This window comes from Pongo abelii, chromosome 7 (assembly GCF_028885655.2).
Source record: "Pongo abelii isolate AG06213 chromosome 7, NHGRI_mPonAbe1-v2.0_pri, whole genome shotgun sequence".
NCBI lineage: Eukaryota > Metazoa > Chordata > Mammalia > Primates > Hominidae > Pongo > Pongo abelii.
This window is the reverse complement of record NC_071992.2, coordinates 157,360,638-157,378,116: the sequence shown is the minus strand read 5'-3', so window position 1 is coordinate 157,378,116 and position 17,479 is coordinate 157,360,638. Positions and strand designations below refer to the sequence as shown.

Below are 17,479 nucleotides of genomic sequence, written 5' to 3'. Positions count from 1 at the left end.
ACTATAGCACGTGGGCCAAATCTGCTTTTGTAAATACGTATTTATTGGGATGCATTAAAATTGTTTATATATTGTCTGTGGCTGCTTTTGCACTGCAAAGGGAATGTACTTAACACAAAGAATAGGGTCTCCAGGAGAGCACTTAAAGGGCTAGCAGAGGAAGCCTAGGTAGGTTGGGTGGGGGGACCTACAAGGGCCAGGAAGTTTGTAGGATTGCCATGAGTGAGGAGCGTCACTAATGCTGGGAAAGGAGGGTGGACATTCTGTGGGTTTTTTTTTTTTTTTTTTTTTTTTTTTTTGACGGAGTCTCGCTCTGTCGCCCAGGCTGGAGTGCAGTGGCATGATCTCAGCTCACTGCAAGCTCCGCCTCCCGGATTCACGCCATTCTCCGCCTCAGCCTCCTGAGTAGCTGGGACTACAGGCGCCCGCCACCACGCCCGGCTAATTTTTTTGTATTTTTAGTAGGTTTCACCATGTTAGCCAGGATGGTCTCGATCTCCTGACCTCACGATCTACACGCCTCAGCCTCTCACAGTGCTGGGATTCCAGGTGTGATGACTATAGAGTATGCTCGAGCTGTATGTCCTATACAGGAGGCCCCTCAGGCCCCTCGCAGAGTATGTGTGTTTGTAGTAGCCATAGTAGACTGATACAACTTTTGGCATTACTGGATGTTTGTACACAGTTTTCTTTAGCTCTTTACTATGGGACTGCTGTCTTCATTGCCACACAAAACAGCAAGAATTTGTTGAAATGAGTAAAAATAATCACATAATTTTTTTCCCTCCCTCCCTCCCTTCCTTTCTTCCTTCTTTTTAAATTAATTTATTTATTTTTTATTTTTATTTTGAGACAGAGTCTTGCTCTGTTGCCCAGGCAGTGGTGTGATCTCAGCTCACTGCAACCTCCAACTCGCGGATTCAAGCGATTCCCCTGTCTCAGCCTCCCGAGTAGCTCCTGGCTAATTTTTGTATTTTTTTAGTAGAGACAGGGTTTTGCCATGTTGGCCAGGCTGGTCTTGAACTCCTGGTCTCATGTGATCCACCTGTCTTTGCCTGGGATTACAGGCATGAGCCACCACACCAGGCCCAGATATTTTTGAGTTTAAAGATACTAACTCAATAAATTGCAAAAGAGGAGGCAGTTTTCCTAAAACACCACCACTCCAGTTGGGTTGTATAGTTGAAGGAATAAACCTCTAAATGAAATCTTTAAAAGAATTAAACCTATAAAAGAAACCTTTGCTTTCTTTTATCTAAAATTTCTTTACCAGGCTTAAATCATTGCCTTTTAAAAAATGTGTACTATAAGTACTTTTTGTTAGGTGAGCTCTAGTATTAACTTGGTGAGACTGATGTGTAGTACCAAATCTTTTTTTTTTTTTTTTTGAGATGGAGTCTCGCTCTGTCGTTCAGGCTAGAGTCCAGTGGCGCGACCTTGGCTCACTGCAAGCTCCGCCTCCCAGGTTCACGCCATTCTCCTGCCTCAGCCTCCTGAGTAGCTGGGACTACAGGCGATCACCACCACGCCCAGCTAATTTTTTTTGTATTTTTAGTAGAGACAGGGTTTCACTGTGTTAGCCAGGATGGTCTCGATCTCCTGACCTCGTGATCTACCTGCCTCGGCCTCCAAAAGTGCTGGGATTACAGCTGTGAGCCACTGCACTCGGCCTGTAGTACCAAATCTTAAAGGAAACTTTGCATTTAGAATTTGAAGTTTTATCTGGAGATTTGGTATGGTTGCTGAGTTATTTTTAGGATTAGATACATTTCTTGGAAATAGCGAATGTAATACAAAATTGTGTGGCTATGTAGTTGGCCGTTTGATACCATCCATAAGCTTAGCAAAGTGTGGTGTAGTTATTTGCCTGTCTTCAAGGGAAATAAATGTAAAGGGCATGAATAACTTGCTCACAGTGCCCAAACTTGCTCTAGTGATAGAACTAGAACTGGAATTCAGGTTTCTTGAACTTTATTTCAGATGGCTTTTCTATATATCTACTGCTTTTCTGACTTTAAAGTACATTTCCAAGGAAAAGTGCTCTTTATCTATAAAGTACTTTTTTATTTTTGAGACAGAGTTTCACTCTTGTTGCCCAGGCTGGATTGCAGTGGCGTGATCTCAGCTCACTGCAACCTCCACCTCCCAGGTTCAAGTGATTCTCTTGCCTCAGCCTCCTGAGTGGCTGGGATTACAGGCACGCACCACCACGCCTGTCTAATTTTGTATTTTTAGTAGCGACAGGGTTTTACCATGTTGCTTGGGTTGGTCTTAACTCCTGACCTCGGGTGATCTGCCCACCTTGGCCTCCCAAAGTGCTGGGATTACAAGCGTGAGCCACGGCGCCCAGCCTATACGGTATGTTAAATACAAGATTTGTGAAGTGTTGATTCTGTATGTGGCAATGAACAATTTTGATAGTTCACTTGATAGTCATTCACTATGAGATCATGCTTTCTTTACAGCCTGGTGTAAAACCATTTGATGGATTCATCCTAGTTTATCTTGCCTTGATTACTTATTCTTTTTTTAAGGGTTAAAATGGGCCAGCCGCGGTGGCTCATACCTGTAATCCCAACACTTTGGGAGGCCGAGGTGGGCGTATCATTTGAGGTCAGGAGTTTGAGACCAGCCTGGCCATCATGGTGAAACCCCATCTCTACTAAAAATACAAAAATTATCTGGACATGGTGGCGCGTGCCTGTAATCATGTAGCGCATGCCAGCTACTTGGGAGGCTGAGGCAGGAGAATTGCTTGAACCTGGGAGGTGGAGGTTGCAGTGAGCCGAGATCGTGCCATTGCGCTCCAGCCTGGGTGACAGAGTGAGACTCCGTCTCAAAAAAAAAAAGTTTAAAATTGCATTTACAATGTGTTTTTTTCCTTCTAATACAATATATGTTAATTGTAGAACATTTAAAAAAAATACTGTACACAAAAAATAACTGCTGGTAAATTGTATCTCTCAGGGATAACCACAGGTGGGTTTTTCTTGTTGTTGTTGGATTTTTTTTTTTTCTTTTTCTTTTTGAGACAGAGTCTCACTCTGTTTGCCCAGTGTGGAGTACAGTGGTGTGATCAGGCTCATTGCAGCCTTGACCTCCCAGGCTCAAGCAGATCCTCCCAGCCTTTCAAGTAGCGAGGACCAAAGGCATGTGCCACCATGCCCAGCTAATTTATTTTATTTTTTGTTGGAAAAGGAGGGTGGTGGGGAGCAGGCAAGGGGGAGTCTCTCTGTGTTGCCCAGGCTGGTCTTGAACTCCTGGGCTCAGGCAGTCCTCCCACCTTGGCCTCCCAAAGTGCTAGAGTTACAGGCATGAGCCACTATACGTGGGCCACAGGTAAGATTGTAAAAGATCCATTTAGGCCTTCTTTCTCCCCCAGTGATACTCATATATCTTTTTGAAAATCAAAAATGTAGATATAAGTATATAGATTATATATAAAAGTCCACCATTTCTGAGGGGAACGGATCACTCTTACACTACTTTTTTTTTTTTTTTTTTTTTTTTTTTTTGAGACAGAGTCTTGCTGTGTCGCCCAGGCTGGAGTGCAGTGTTGCGATCTCGGCTCACTGCAAGCTCCGCCTCCTGGGTTCACGCCATTCTCTTGCCTCCACCTCCCAAGTAGCTGGGACTACAGGCGCCCGCCACCACGCGTGGCTAATTTTTTGGTGTTTTTTTTTTTTTTTTTTTTTTTTTTTAGTAGAGACGGGGTTTCACTGTGTTAGCCAGGATGGTCTCAATCTCCTGACCTCATGATCCGCCTGCCTCAGCCTCCCAAAGTGTTGGGATTACAGGCGTGAGCCACTGCGCCCGGCGTACTTTTGTTTAAAAAATATATATGTGTGTAACCACATTCAGGTAAAAAATGATTGCCAGCCTTTTACTACCTTTCCCATCATCTTGACTTCTGTGACAGTCATTTCCATTAAAAAAATAATTTTACTCCCTATTATGTGTCTCTAAACATTAGGATTAGCTTTTGTATAGTTTTAAACTTTATAGGAATAGAATTATACTGTATATATTCTTTTGTGACAATTGATCTGTGACAAATTGACATTGTAGAGTGACAGGGAAGAGACACTTTTTCAATAAATGGTGCTGGGTCATTTGAGTATCCATATAGGGAAAAATAATAATGTGCTTCACACAATAAAAAATAATTTCAAGTGGATTTATAGATATGAAAAGAGTAAATAAAACTGGTATAAACGGTATTTAATAGAAATATATTGTGAGCCACATGTGATTTTAAATTTTTCTAGAAGCCTAATTTAAATAGGAAAAACAGATAAATTAATATTTTGTATTTAACCCAGTAATGCTCAAATACATTTTAATGTGCAAGTAATTTAAACATTATTGGTATATTTTATTTTGAGGGGGCAAGGATACTATAGTTTTAGCAATTCAATGTGTATTTTACACTTACGTCTCAGTTTGGCCTAGTTACATTTCAAGTGCTCGTTAGCACGTGACTAGTGGGTACTGTGTTGGAAAGCATAGTTTTGGAGGATAATGATGGATAACATCTTATTATCTCTGGACACAAAAAGCAACCATAAAGGAAAAATCGATGAGTTATGCTACATTAAAGTTAGGACATCATATTCCTCAAAAGACATTATTAGGCTTGGCATGGTGGCTTCTGTAATCCCAGCACTTTGGGAGGCCACAGCAGGAGGATTGCTTGAGTCCAGGAATTCAAGACCAGCCTGGGTAACACAGTGGGACCCTGTCTCTACAAAAAATTTAAAAAAAGAAATTAGCTGGGTATGGTGGCACACACCTGTTAGTCCCAGCTACTCAGGAGGCTGAGACAGGAGGATTGCTTGAGCCCAGTAGGTTGGTGCTGCAGTGAGGCATGATCATACCACTGTACTCTGGCCTGAGTGACAGAGTGAGACACTATCTCAAAAACAAACAATTATTAGGAGAGTGAAAGGCAAATTACAGAGTGGGAGAAGATATTGGTAAATCATAGTTCGAACAGAGTTTGCATAAAAAATATGTAACGTCAAGAAAAAGGTAGTTAACTCATTAGCAGGATGGACAAGAGACTTTGAACTGCTATTTCATGAGAGATAAATGAAATAAAATCTGTCACCGTGGATTTGTCTTTTTCTTTTTGTAATTCTGTTTTTGATTTTTATATATGAGTTGCTTAACGACAGGAAATGCATTAGGTGATTTCATTGTACAAATGTCATAGAGTGTACTCAGCAAATTTAGATGGTAGCCTACTGCATGCCTGGGCTATATGGTATAGCCTATTGCTCCTAGACTGCAAAATTGTACAGCATCTTACTGTACTGAATATTGTAGGCAATTGTAACACAGTGGTAAGTATGTGTGTATCTAAACATAGAAAAGGTACAATAAGAATATGATATAAAAGATTAAAAAATATACCTGTATAGGGCACTTACATGCATGCATGGAATGGAGCTTGCAGGACTGAAAGCTGCTCTGGGTGAGTCAGTGAGTGTGTGGTGAGTGAATGTGAAGGCCTAGATTATCACTGTACACTACTGTAGATTTTATAAACACTGTACACTTAGGCTGTACACTAAGTTTATAAAAAATATTTTTCTTCAGTAATAACCGTAGCTTACTGTAACTTTATAAACTTTTAAATGTTTTTAAACTTTTGACTATTTTGTAATAACACTTAGCTTACAACAGAGACACATTGTACAGCAGTACAATAAAATATATATATTTTTTAATACAGGGTCTTGCTCACTGTCTCAGCTCACTGCAACCTCCCCTTCCCGGGCTCAAGTGATCCTCCCACCTCAGCTTCCCAAGTAGCTGAGACTACATGCGTGTGCCACCATGCCCAACTAATTTTTTCTGTAGAGATAGGGTTTCACCATGTTGCCCAGGCTGGTCTCAAACTTCCAGACTCAAGCAATCCACCTGCCTCGGCCTCCCAAAGTGCCAGGATTATAGGAGCGAGGCACCGCACCTAGCCAATATTTTCTTTATATCCATATTCTATGAGCTTTTCTGTATTTCTTTAAAATTTTAATTTATCATTTCATTTGTTTGTTTGTTTTTGTGATGGAGTTTTGCTCTTGTTGCCCGGGCTGGAGTGCAATGGCATGATTTCGGCTCAATGCAACCTCTGCCTCCTGGGTTCAAGCGATTGTTCTGCCTCAGCCTCTCAAGTAGCTGGGACTACAGGCATGTGTCACCATGCCCGGCTAATTTATATTTTTAGTAGAGACAGGGTTTCTCCATGTTGGTCAGGCTGGCCTTGAACTTCTGACCTCAGGTGATCCGTCCACAGCCTCCCAAAGTGCTGGGATTACAGGTGTGAGCCATGGTGCCCAGCCTAATTTATCGTTTTTAAACTTTTTTGTTAAAATGAAGACACAGATACACACATTAGGGTAGACCCACACAAGGTCAGGATCATCAATATCAATATCTTCCACCTTTGTATCTTGTCCCACCGGAAAGTCTTTAGGGGCAATAACACACATGGATCTGTTATCTCCTAGGTTAACAGTGCCTTCTGGAATACCTCCCGAAGGACCTGCCTGAGCTGTTTTACAGTTGTCCTTTTTAAATAAGTAGAAGGCGTGTACTCTACAATGATAATTAAAAGTGCGCAGTAAATAAGCCAGTAACATAATTGTTTATCAAGTGTTAAGTACTGTACATAATCGTATGTGCTAGACTTTTATACGACTGGCAGCACAGTAGGTCTGTTTTCCCCAGCTTCACTAAAACACGTGAGTAATGTGTTGTTTTCCCCAAGTGGCTTTTTTATTCCTTCCCCCCTTCCCCACTCTCCCATGTTGTTCTGTGTCTTTTGTGTTATAGAATTTTCTCACGTGTCTGGTATTAATTTCCTTGTGGTGAATAAAAAATTCTTTGGAAGCTTTAGTAAGTGGGTTCAGCCTTTTGACTCTGACTTTTGCGTCAGGATATTCTGGATGGCCCATTTGTTGGGAAATCCCCAGCGTTGGTATCTTTAGATCTTTGTTCTTAGATGTATCAGGTTCCTGCAGGGTAAAGACCTGACTCTCTGAAGTTTGAGAGGAGAGTGCATAGGGGGTAGTGGAGGAGCTGAGATGTGTGTTCAGTGACTAGATCGACCTCTGTTTTGTACAGTTGGGCCGGGTGACTTCTGTCTAAGGATCCTCTCCTTTTCCAGAGAGCCCCCAGTCTTCTGTCATGGTTGGGGAGTCCCATAAAGGCATGGTGTTGAGGCTTTAGCTGCATTGTAGATAGTCTTCACCCAACCTCCATCATCCTTTATGCCTCCACCTTCTTTACCCCTTGTTCTGTCTGCATTTAGTGCTGCCAGTTCTGAACCTTCTCCCGACATGGCTGTGGAAATGGAATCGGTTCTTAGTGTTTTTGGCTGCTGGCTTGGTCTGGCTGCATTGGGCCTGCTGAGTCATTTGCTATGCTTCCAATCTTTTATAGTTGATTTCCCCCAAGTTTTTCTGTTTTCCTGTTTGTTTGGTTTCTGTCTTCAGTGTTAGAGGCTTTTCTTATAGCTTCAAAAATTCTGTTACTTTTTCTTTCATTTCTCCCTGTCCTGTGGGTTTGGTTTTTAAATTTATCTTTTTAATATGTCTGTATTAGTTTGTTCTCATACTGCTAATAAAGACATACTTGGGACTGGGTAATTTATAAAGGAAAGAGGTTCAATTGACTTCACAGTCCCACATGGCTGGGGAGGCCTTACAATCATGGCAGAAAGCGAAGGGGAAGCAAGACACATCTTACACACGGCAGCAGGCAAGAGAGAGTGTGTGCAGGGGAACTCCCCTGTATAAAACCCTCAGATCTTGTGAGACGTATTCGCTGTCATGAGAAGAACACGGGAAAGACCTCTCCCCATGATTCAGTTACCTCCCAGCAGGTCCCTCCCACAACACATGGGAATTATGGGAGCTACAATTCAAGATTTGAGTGGGGACACAGCCAAACCATATCTATGTCTTTTGTATAATTTTAGTGGAAGTGAAATAGATGTGTATATTCTGTTTGCCATCTTCCTCTGAATTTGTTAGTTAACTTTGTGTCAGATTAATTATGCCTGTTGATGTTTTAATGGTTCTTAGTTATTTCATGTATATTTCCTTCAGCTACAATATGGGTTTGAAGACAGGCCTTTTCCAGTTTTGTTATTCTTCATTCAAGGTCCAGTACAGTATGTATGGTAAGCAGTGAGGAAGCTAACTATAAGGTGGACAGTACAATAAAGCCTTGATAAAAACTAGTGAAATAATGGTGGTTATATATATATATATATCTTGTCTTTCAGGTTCTCTTTGACTGCAATGGAAAGAGGAAAGAGAAATTAGAAGTATTTTTTAAAATTGTCATTTGATTTCTTCAGAGTTATTGTGGCCTTCTGAACTGTGAGTATAATTCTCTTGCTATACTTGTGTCTTGAGATTTTTGGTTTTGTTTTTTCTTTCACCTGTCTTAGTGTCTCTTTGATGTACAATAGAAATTAACAAAAGGTAGTTGATTTTGCAGGGTGGGTGAGGGAAGAAATATAAATTGTTTAGTGCCTATTATGTGTAGATATTTTATATATTTTTTTCTGAGACAGTATAATAATGGTTAATAATAATGTGCTTAGAATACTGTCTGGTACATTATAAACACTCTAAGTTACAATTACTAATTGAATCCTCATGATAACTTTATAAGTAAGGTTTACTGTTCTTCCCTATTTCACATTTGCATAAACCAAAATACAGAGGTTAAAGGATACTAAGTTACGGCCAGACACAGTGGCTCATGCTTGTAATCCCAGCACTTTGGGAGTCTGAGACAGGAGGATTGCTTGAGTTCAGGAGTTTGAGACCAAGTGGCTGGGTGCGGTGGCTCATGCCTGTAATCACAGCACTTTGTGGGGTTGAGGCAGGCGGATCACTTGAGGTCAGGAGTTCGAGACCAGCCTGGCCAACATGGCAAAACCCCATCTCTGCTAAACATACAAAAATTAACCAGACATGATGTTGCACCCAGCTGTTGTAATCCCAGCTACTCGGGAGGCTGAGGCAGGAGAATTCCTTGAACCTCCACAGGAGGAGGTGGAGGTTACAGTGAGCCGAGATCGCGCCACTGCACTCCAGCCTGGGTGACAGAGCAAGACTCTGTCTCAAAAAAAAAAAAAAAAAAAAAAAAAAATTCAGACCAGCCTGGGTAACAAGACCTTGTCTCTGAAAAAACAAAAAACAAAAATTGTCAGGTGTGGTGATGCATGCCTGGATCACAAGAATTTGAGGCTGCAGTGAGCCAGGATCGTGCCACTGTACTCCAGCCTGAGGGACAGAGCCAGAGTCCGTCTCAAAAAAAAAGATTACTAAATTAGTAAATGGCAAAGCTGGGATTCAGACTCATTCTGGCTTCACAGTGTTGTGCTCTTGACTGGTAGAGCAGCTCCCTCTCCTCAGTCTGTGGTTTTGCTTTTTGTAGGTTCAGTTACCCAATGTTAGCTGCAGTCCAAAAATACTAAATAGAAGATTCCAGTTTATACATTTATACGTTATAAAACGTATAAATAAACAATTTATACGTTTTAAATTGTGCGCCATTCTGAGTAGCCTGATGAAATCTCATGCATCCTGATCTGTCCCGCCCTGTCCTGCCCTGTCCCACCTGGGATGTGAATTGTCCCTTTGTCCAGCATATCCACCACAGTGTGTATGCTGCCCGCCTGTTAGTCACTTAGTAGCCATCTGAGTTAGGTCAGCTGTCAAGGAATGACAGTGCTTGTGTTCAAGTAACCCTTAGTTTATTTCATCATGGCCCCCAAACGGAGGGGTAGTAGTGATGCTGGCATATTGTTATAATTGTTCTATTTTATTACGTTACTCTTGTTAATCTCTTACAGTCCCTAATTTATAAATTAAACCTTATTGTAGGTATGTATGTATAGGAAAAACATAGTATATATAGCGCCATGTACTGTCCCTAGCTGCAGGCATCTACTGGGGGGTCTAGGAGCATATCCCCTGCAGATAAGTGGGGATAGCTGTATCTTATTCTCATGGGTTCTAGATTCAGATATTGGTATTATATTTCCTAACTCCTTAATTTTAATCAAATTATTTAACCTATTGAAAGCTATTTTTTTTTTAATCTGACAAAGGGGATTATTATAGAATCTCCCTTATGGGGTTATTACGAAGATGCTGTGAGATATGCGTAAGGTGTTCACTCAAAATTGTTAGCAATGATTATTTGGTGCCATTTTTCTCATTTTAATGAGCAGAAAACGGAGCCCTAGAGAGATTATATTACTTGTAATTTGTCAGTTTGTAACTTGGAGATCTTGGTGCATGTTTCACAGTTTAGAAATCATACAATTGAGGGTAATCCTACTTTGTCTTGTTTCCAAAAATTGCTCTTTCTTCTAAGTCTGGCGGTAAATTGAGGACAGATAGGTTCATAGAGTATTTATAAATCTCTTTTGTGGGCATTTTGTTTTATGTTGTTACAGTAAATATCTCATAAACTTGGACTTCATGGAGTCAGAATTCATGATGATTTATAGCTGTAATGAATATGACTTTCACAAGTGTTTTTGGAGTATAGGCCTAGGATTATTTTTTAATTTCCATATGAGTGTCAGTTCACGTCTTTCTTTGTTCTCTTTTCTCTCCCAAATCTATTTCTAGGTATTAGTGAAGGGAAATTATGTCATACAGTTTCCATTTCTTTGCAAGGCCTAGAAGTCTTGGTCCTGTGTCCCCCTGTCCTTCATGAGCTAAGGGAGAGGAGCCTACTCTGTCCCTTGTGCTGTGCCAGATGTGATTATGTTACAGTGTGAGAAGGTCACAGCCCCTCTATTTGTGTCCCCCTATTTCATATTGTACCTTTCTTCCTATAACAGTGCATTCTGATTATTTGGGTGTGAGTCTGTGTGTGAGGGCAGTTTTTGTTATTTCATCTCTGCTTAACCCGCAGTTAACTTACACTAAATGCTGAATTAGGACTGTTTAACGCCTGTCACAAAATAAGCGCTCTTCTCTTAGTAGATCTGAGCAAAAGAAAGAATACCAAATGTAACTTTTCAGCAACATTAGCTGTAAAAATATTTCCTCTTGGTATAGCACAAGACAGTTTCATAGCAGAAATACAAAACTTATGTTCCTAGTGTAATGTGCTGGGAAACGAAAGTCTAAAGAGAGGTGAGATGACAAACCAGCTATTTGTGACCCAAGAGCCAGCTCATTGGCTCATTGGAACTTAAAAAAAAGAATTTTTTTTTTTTTTTTTTTTAAATTTTTCTTTGCAGATAGAGTCTTGCTCCATCACCCAGGCTGGAGTGCAGTGGTGTGATCATAGCTCACTGTAGCTTCTGAACTCCTGGGCTCAAATGATTTGCCCGTTTCAGTCTCCCAAGTAGCTGGGACTATAGGCACATGCTACCATGCCTGGCTAATTCAAAAAATTTTTTTGTAGAGATGAATCTTCCTTTGTTTCCCAAGCTGGTCTCAAACTCCTGGCTTCAAGTGATTCTCCCACCTCAGCCTTCCAGAATGCTGGGATTATAGGCATAAGCCACCACTCCTGGCCTCATTGGAACTTTTTAGCTATAGGACAAAATCTACCCATCCTGGTTTGTCTTTTTAAAATCATTTGAAAATATATAAACCCAGGAAAATAACCTCATAACCAGTGTTCCTGTAATTGCCCCCCACCGCAAATTCTGGACAGATGGTCAGGCCATATGTGTAAGTCTGGCTTCCAGTCCATTGAATTTCATGATGTAATGCTGAGATATAGGTCCCTTATTTCACAGAGTTCCCCTTCGTAAGTCCCTTGGGCCATTTGAGCTCCTGCAGTATGGATCTGGTTGCGAAGGAGCTAGCTTTGGCAGAGTTGGTTCTTGGTCCTTGCCTTGTTATTAAGTGACACATTGGAAAACAGAAATTTGGGAAGGAGGTATTTTAGAACCAGAATTCTAGGCAAGCAAAGGAAAGTTTGGGAGGAATTGAGTTGCTGGGATATATATGGAGATTAATTTTCAGGGTTAATGTGGCGTGGGAAGGTGGTGGACAGAAAGGAAGGCCTCCCTGAGACCCTTCTGCAAAATCCCGTATTTGTGAATAAAAGCATCTTTTATAGCATGTGGGCAGATGAGCACAGCTGAGATAGATTGGACTCTGAGGTTCTGGGAGTGTTGACTCAAAAAAATATATATATTTTTTAATTTATATTATTAGGTACCTCCTAATATGTAGTGGTCCCTCCATATCTGTGGGGGATTGGTTCCAGGATTCCCCCAAGATACCAAAATCTATGGAGCCTGTCTCTTATATAAAATGGTGTAATATTTGCATATAACCTATGTATGTCCTCTCATATACAGTTAACCCCTGAACAGTGCGGGGGTGAGGGGTGCCCATCCCCTTTGCAGTTGAAAATTTGTGTATAACTTTTGACTCCCTGAAACTTAACTGCTAATAGTGTCACAGGATCCTTGGGGTGTCGCTTCACCAGCCAGAAATCACGTTGGCTGGTGGCGCCTTCTGCCTGAGTATTGCCCATGCCCACTGGGCTTGTTCTACCTACTCGGCTTGGTATGCTGTGCTTGGCTCACACTACAAGCCTGGATCCCACAGCTGCCAAGGGCGAGCCAGGCGCAGAGCTGTGAGGGGTGTGTGGGTGTGTGAGCATGTGGTCCAGCCACCTTGCACAGCTGGCTGCTATAGCAGGGTGGGCAGCTCCAGGCACTGGCACAAGTGCCAGTTCTGTGCAAGGCTGCAGCTGGACCAGATGTACTGCATGCAGTCTCTGCTGTGGGAACCCGCATCTGGATGAGGGGAATGAGGTGGCACCCAGAAGAGTGGAGATGCCAGGACTGCAAAGCCCCAAAGAGGGTGTCATAGCCCTGGCTCGGGGGTTCTCCTCTGCTCGTTGCTCGCAACATGGCAAGCAGGAGGCCATGTTTCAATCCTGTTTGTGTTATAGCTCCTTCAGTCCCTCCATTCGGCAGGTCTCGAGTTCTTATCCGGTGTCCAGGAAGAATGAGGTACATGGACAACTGGAGGGTGAGCAAGGTGGAGAGGGGCTTCATTGAGCAGCAGAACAGCTCTCAGGAGACCCAGAGTGGGTAGCTCCTTTCCACAGGCAGTACATCCCAATGAGTGTCCAGATCTCAGCAGAGAGGAGACCGGCAGTGGGTAGCTCCTTTCCACAGGCAGGTTATCCTGGTGAATTGAAGAGACCCAAAGTGGGTAGCTCCTTCCTGCAGCTGGTAGTCCTAACATCTCTCTGAGTCTGGCTGAGTCTGGGGTTTTTATGGGCTCAGAAGGGAGGAAGTGCGTACTGATTGGGCCATGGGCAGGCCCGGAAAAAGCACCATAAGTTCTCACTCCAGGCCGTGGACTCCACCCACAACTGGTGGCCTGGCTCCTGGGCTTCAAGGCTGTCCCTGGCTTGAAGGTGGAATTTCATGGGGGACCTGCCCCTTTCTATCCAGGAGCCTTTCTGCCTTCTCCCACCATCAACATGCCATCCATGGCACCTAGGCTGTTCATGACGAGGTGTGCCTGCAGGCCCACACTGAGCCACCCTCAGCTCCCCGTTGGCCTCCCTCCCATGCTTGTCAGTGCCCAAAGTCTGGAGTGGGCCAGGGCGGCAGGGGGCTGGTGTGTCAGCGCTGCCTCGAGCATGTGCATACTCGGCCAGGTTGTGACAGACTCAGGCTCAGCCACAACTTTGCTCTGCTCTGGAGTGGGCTGGGGAGAGGCCAGGAGCCTGTGAGGACAGGGGGGCTTCCCGGACCCCTAAGAACACAGGGATGCCCAGGTCTGGAGCCGAGGCTAGGAGGCTGCAGCTGTACTTGGGAATGTGGGGCTCCTGCCCCGCCAACTCAGTAGGGGGTTGGGATTTCCACCTGTTCCCAGCTCCTGCTGGCCCCACTGCAGTCTGTGTCTTGGCAGCAGCCCCTCCAGACTGGCTTCCACTGCCATAAGTACTGTAGACTGGAAGCCTTATTGAGAATATGAACAGTTGATTAACACATTTTGTATGTTATATGTATTATATACTGTATTTTTACAACAGAGTAAACTAGAGAAAAGAAAATATTAAGAAAATCATAAGGAAGATAAAATATACTTATTAAATGGAAGTGGATCATCATAAACATCTTCATTCTCATTGTCTTCGTGTTGAGTAGGCTGAGGAAGAGAGGAAGAAGAGGGGTTGGTCTTGCTGTCTCAGGTGGCAAAAGTGGAAGGGGAGGCAGGAGAGGCAGGCACACTCAGTATAAGTATTACTGAAAAAAAAATCCCTCTATATATGGACCTGTACCATTCAAATCCATGTTGTTCAAGGGTCAACTGTACTTTAAATCATCTCTAGATTGCTTATAATGCCCAATACAATGTAAATCCTTTGCAAATAGTTGTTATACTTATTATTTGGGGGATAATGACAAGAAAAACATCAGTACATGCTCGGTATAGATGCAGTCATTCATTTTTTTTCCTCAAATATTTTAGATCCATGGTTGGTTGAATCTGGATGTGGAACCCGCTGACATGGATGGCTGACTGTATTGTATGTTAAACTTTATCATTTGTGACTTCTCTGTTTTAAATGACCTGTTGATTTTCTGATTTGGGGTATAAAGGTTTAGCTTATTTATGTTATTCCCCATATCTCTTCCTGCATTACTTATTGTTAAATAGTTGATATGTGGTATTTTTCTTTTAGAAGTCTTCTGTTGTAATTTTACCAGTATCTTTCCTTTGCTTGGGTTATTGATTCATGTCAATATCTTGATTCCTTTTAAGATAAAGATAGTATTGCTCTAAATATTGACCCTTCCCCCCAGTTCCAGCATGTCTCCCTGTTCTGCCTCATATTTTATGTTTTTATTATTACTTTTATGTTGGGATTTTTACATTTGCATTTTATCTGCAACTCCAAGTGTTCTGGGGACTGCTCATGGGTTTAACTCTAAAACTAGTTTATTATTTTTAATTTTAAGTTTTCTTGACCTTTCCCAGCTTAGCTTTCTTTCAAGGCCAGTTTTTCTCTTTGTTTTCTCTGGTATTTATTTCTTTTTCATGAAGGTGGTATTCCCTGTATGTCTGATGATCCTTTATTGTATGTCAGTGTATAGGGAAGCAGAACTAGCTACTTTTCTGAGTTAGATTTAGCCCCTGATGGGAATTCAGAACTGAAGTACTTTGCTTCAGCATGCTTTTAGTCTGTGGGCCCCTAAATAACAAAGGAGAGTTTTACTGTAAGGATGTTAACACCTATACCAGAAACCTTTGCTTTATTTTCTAGAGAAATAGCCCCTTGGGATTTTTTAAAAATTAAATTTTTTTTTTTTTGGTCTGAGGGTAAATGCTGAGTTAGCCTGGGCACAATAGTCAGTTAAACCCTGTTTTCACCCCTGGCTATTAACATCAGCCCTCACCAATACCTCATGGCCAGGCCCAAAGCCTCATCAAGATTCACTTGAGTTTTGTCTCTGTTTTACACATCACTGTGCATGTAGCTCCTCTTTAATAGCTAGATATTTGTTGAATTCTCATCTTTTGGTGGCTCTTCCCTTCCTCTTATATACCTTTAAAAAAAAAATTACATACTCCAGTTTCATTGAAGTCTTCACAGGAATAAAATTCATTACTCCACCACCTTGAACTTGAAACCACTGAGAATTTTAGGAGGTGGGGTGGCATGTTGATCTGTAGGGTGAGGATTTTAAGTGGTGGAATGATACGTTGGTTTGCTGTGTGGCTAGTTTTAGAGTTAGATGAGCTTGAGTTCAGACTTTGGTGCTGCCACTTTTAGCTGTGGAACTTCGGTCAAAACATTTTATTTTTCTTATCCTCAGTTTCCTCATTTATTGAACAAATATTTATTGAGACATTGTTTGTAGCACGATGATGTGGGGACAGTTGAGGTAGTTCTTTTATAATGCCTTGTGTATTTCTCTAAAGTAGGATTTGGAGTCATCTCCTAAGAATGAGTGGAAAAAGCAATGCTGGGATTGGAGATTTGATGATAGTGGAGGAAGTTTGAAATAGGGATAGTGAGGAGAGAGCCAAGCAGGGATGGAGAAGGCTTGCCTAGGAGTGTTGTGGTTCAGCTGAGATTGGTGACAGTTAAATTAGAATGTACCAATTTTTTTAGTTAATGATGTTTTGTCTGGTGCTAGCTCTCAGCAGTCCAGGTGTAGTCTGGTATAAGTTGTCCTAATATTTGTATTGAATCATGAAATGGATTTTTTTCCAGGCTTGTTTATTGGAAGGACAGTGGGAGTTAGTAATATTGGTAAAAGATTGGTTTGAACTATGACTTTACAATTCAGGAAATGTTTGTTGAACTTTTACTAAGTGCTTGGCATGGTTCTAATTGCTTTAGATAGATGTATCAGTAGACCAAACAGAGTCTGTATAGTGCAGGGAAGCAGATAATAAAAAAATAATAAGCAAATGGGTACATTATGTAGTGTACTGGAAGGTGGGACGTGGGATGAGAAAAAAGTAATGCCATACTATGAGTGAATTTGAGGTCTAAATAGGGTAGTCATAATAAGCCTCATTGCAAAAGTGAGATTTGAGCTAAATACAAAGGAGATGGGTGTATTCATGCAGGAAACCACAGGCTCCTGTCCGGTCTTCCATCTGCTTCCCAGAAGCAATGGAAATAATCTGTTTTAGGTGTTGATTTTAGCTTTTACATTCTTGTTTCCTAATAGTATTTGTGTACTAGTCATTGCTCCATCAATTTTAGAAAAAGTTATATACTGAACTCCTATCATGGTAGGTAGGGATTTTCTCTCTCTTACGTGGTCTTTCCTCTCCCCCATCTTCCTCATATAGTTCTAGAACAGTTTTTGTTTAGATCCGTGTTTTCGTTTTTAATTATTTTGACTTTTAAACATAACTCAGTATTGAGCCAATTAAAGTAGTATGGTTACATTTCTTGTTCAGCTTTGTTTTTCTTGTTTTCTTGGACTGAAAATTGCAGTTGTCCCTCTTGTTTGCTTAATATTCTTAGATCTGGCTAAGGTTTCCCACTCTGACAGCTCTGTAATTAAGGCCTCTCAATTAGTTTCCATGCAGTCAAGTGTATTCATTTTGTCTTCACCCCCTAGACACACCCCTCCTGGATCTTTCCTTCTCCTTTTCCCTGCTTCAGTCTAGAGAGGTTGCTCTCTAGACCTGCTGTAAATGGTACCAGGGTGGAGAAACCTGTGGTACTAGCAAAAATAAGGCGAGAACAGGTAAGACAGGTGAGTAGAAAATACTGATTGAAAAAACTGATGGGAAGGACAGAGGAGGAATGGAGATAATTTCTTCTTGGGGAAGTGTGTTAAGGAAAAGCTATAGTTGAGGAAGAGCATTCTAGGTAGTGAAAATGGTGCCAGAAAAAGCATGGAGATGGAAGTGATCTTTTATATTTTGGTGACTTGAAAAGCCTGTGTTGTGTTACCTTCTTAGATTATATGTATATTAAC

The 17,479-nt window shown here is 41.7% G+C and overlaps 1 protein-coding gene across 27 annotated transcripts in view; it reads left to right on the top strand.

Annotated features, from left to right (window-relative positions):
- Window positions 1-17,479, top strand: part of PTK2 (protein tyrosine kinase 2) — a 341,630-nt gene that overhangs the window by 39,988 nt on the left and 284,163 nt on the right. For 18 of the 27 annotated variants that reach the window (XM_054518899.2, XM_063726841.1, XM_063726840.1 and 15 more), the window contains exons 2-3: window positions 8,294-8,390; window positions 14,502-14,559. Coding sequence is in view for 16 of the 27 variants with exons in the window: in XM_063726841.1 (XP_063582911.1) it covers window positions 14,524-14,559 (36 nt within the window). In the remaining 11 variants the exon portion in view is untranslated. Of the gene's footprint in view, window positions 1-8,114; window positions 8,189-8,293; window positions 8,391-14,501; window positions 14,560-17,479 lie in introns of those variants that run through there. The other 9 variants (XM_054518897.2, XM_063726842.1, XM_054518900.2 and 6 more) reach the window with 2 other exon arrangements.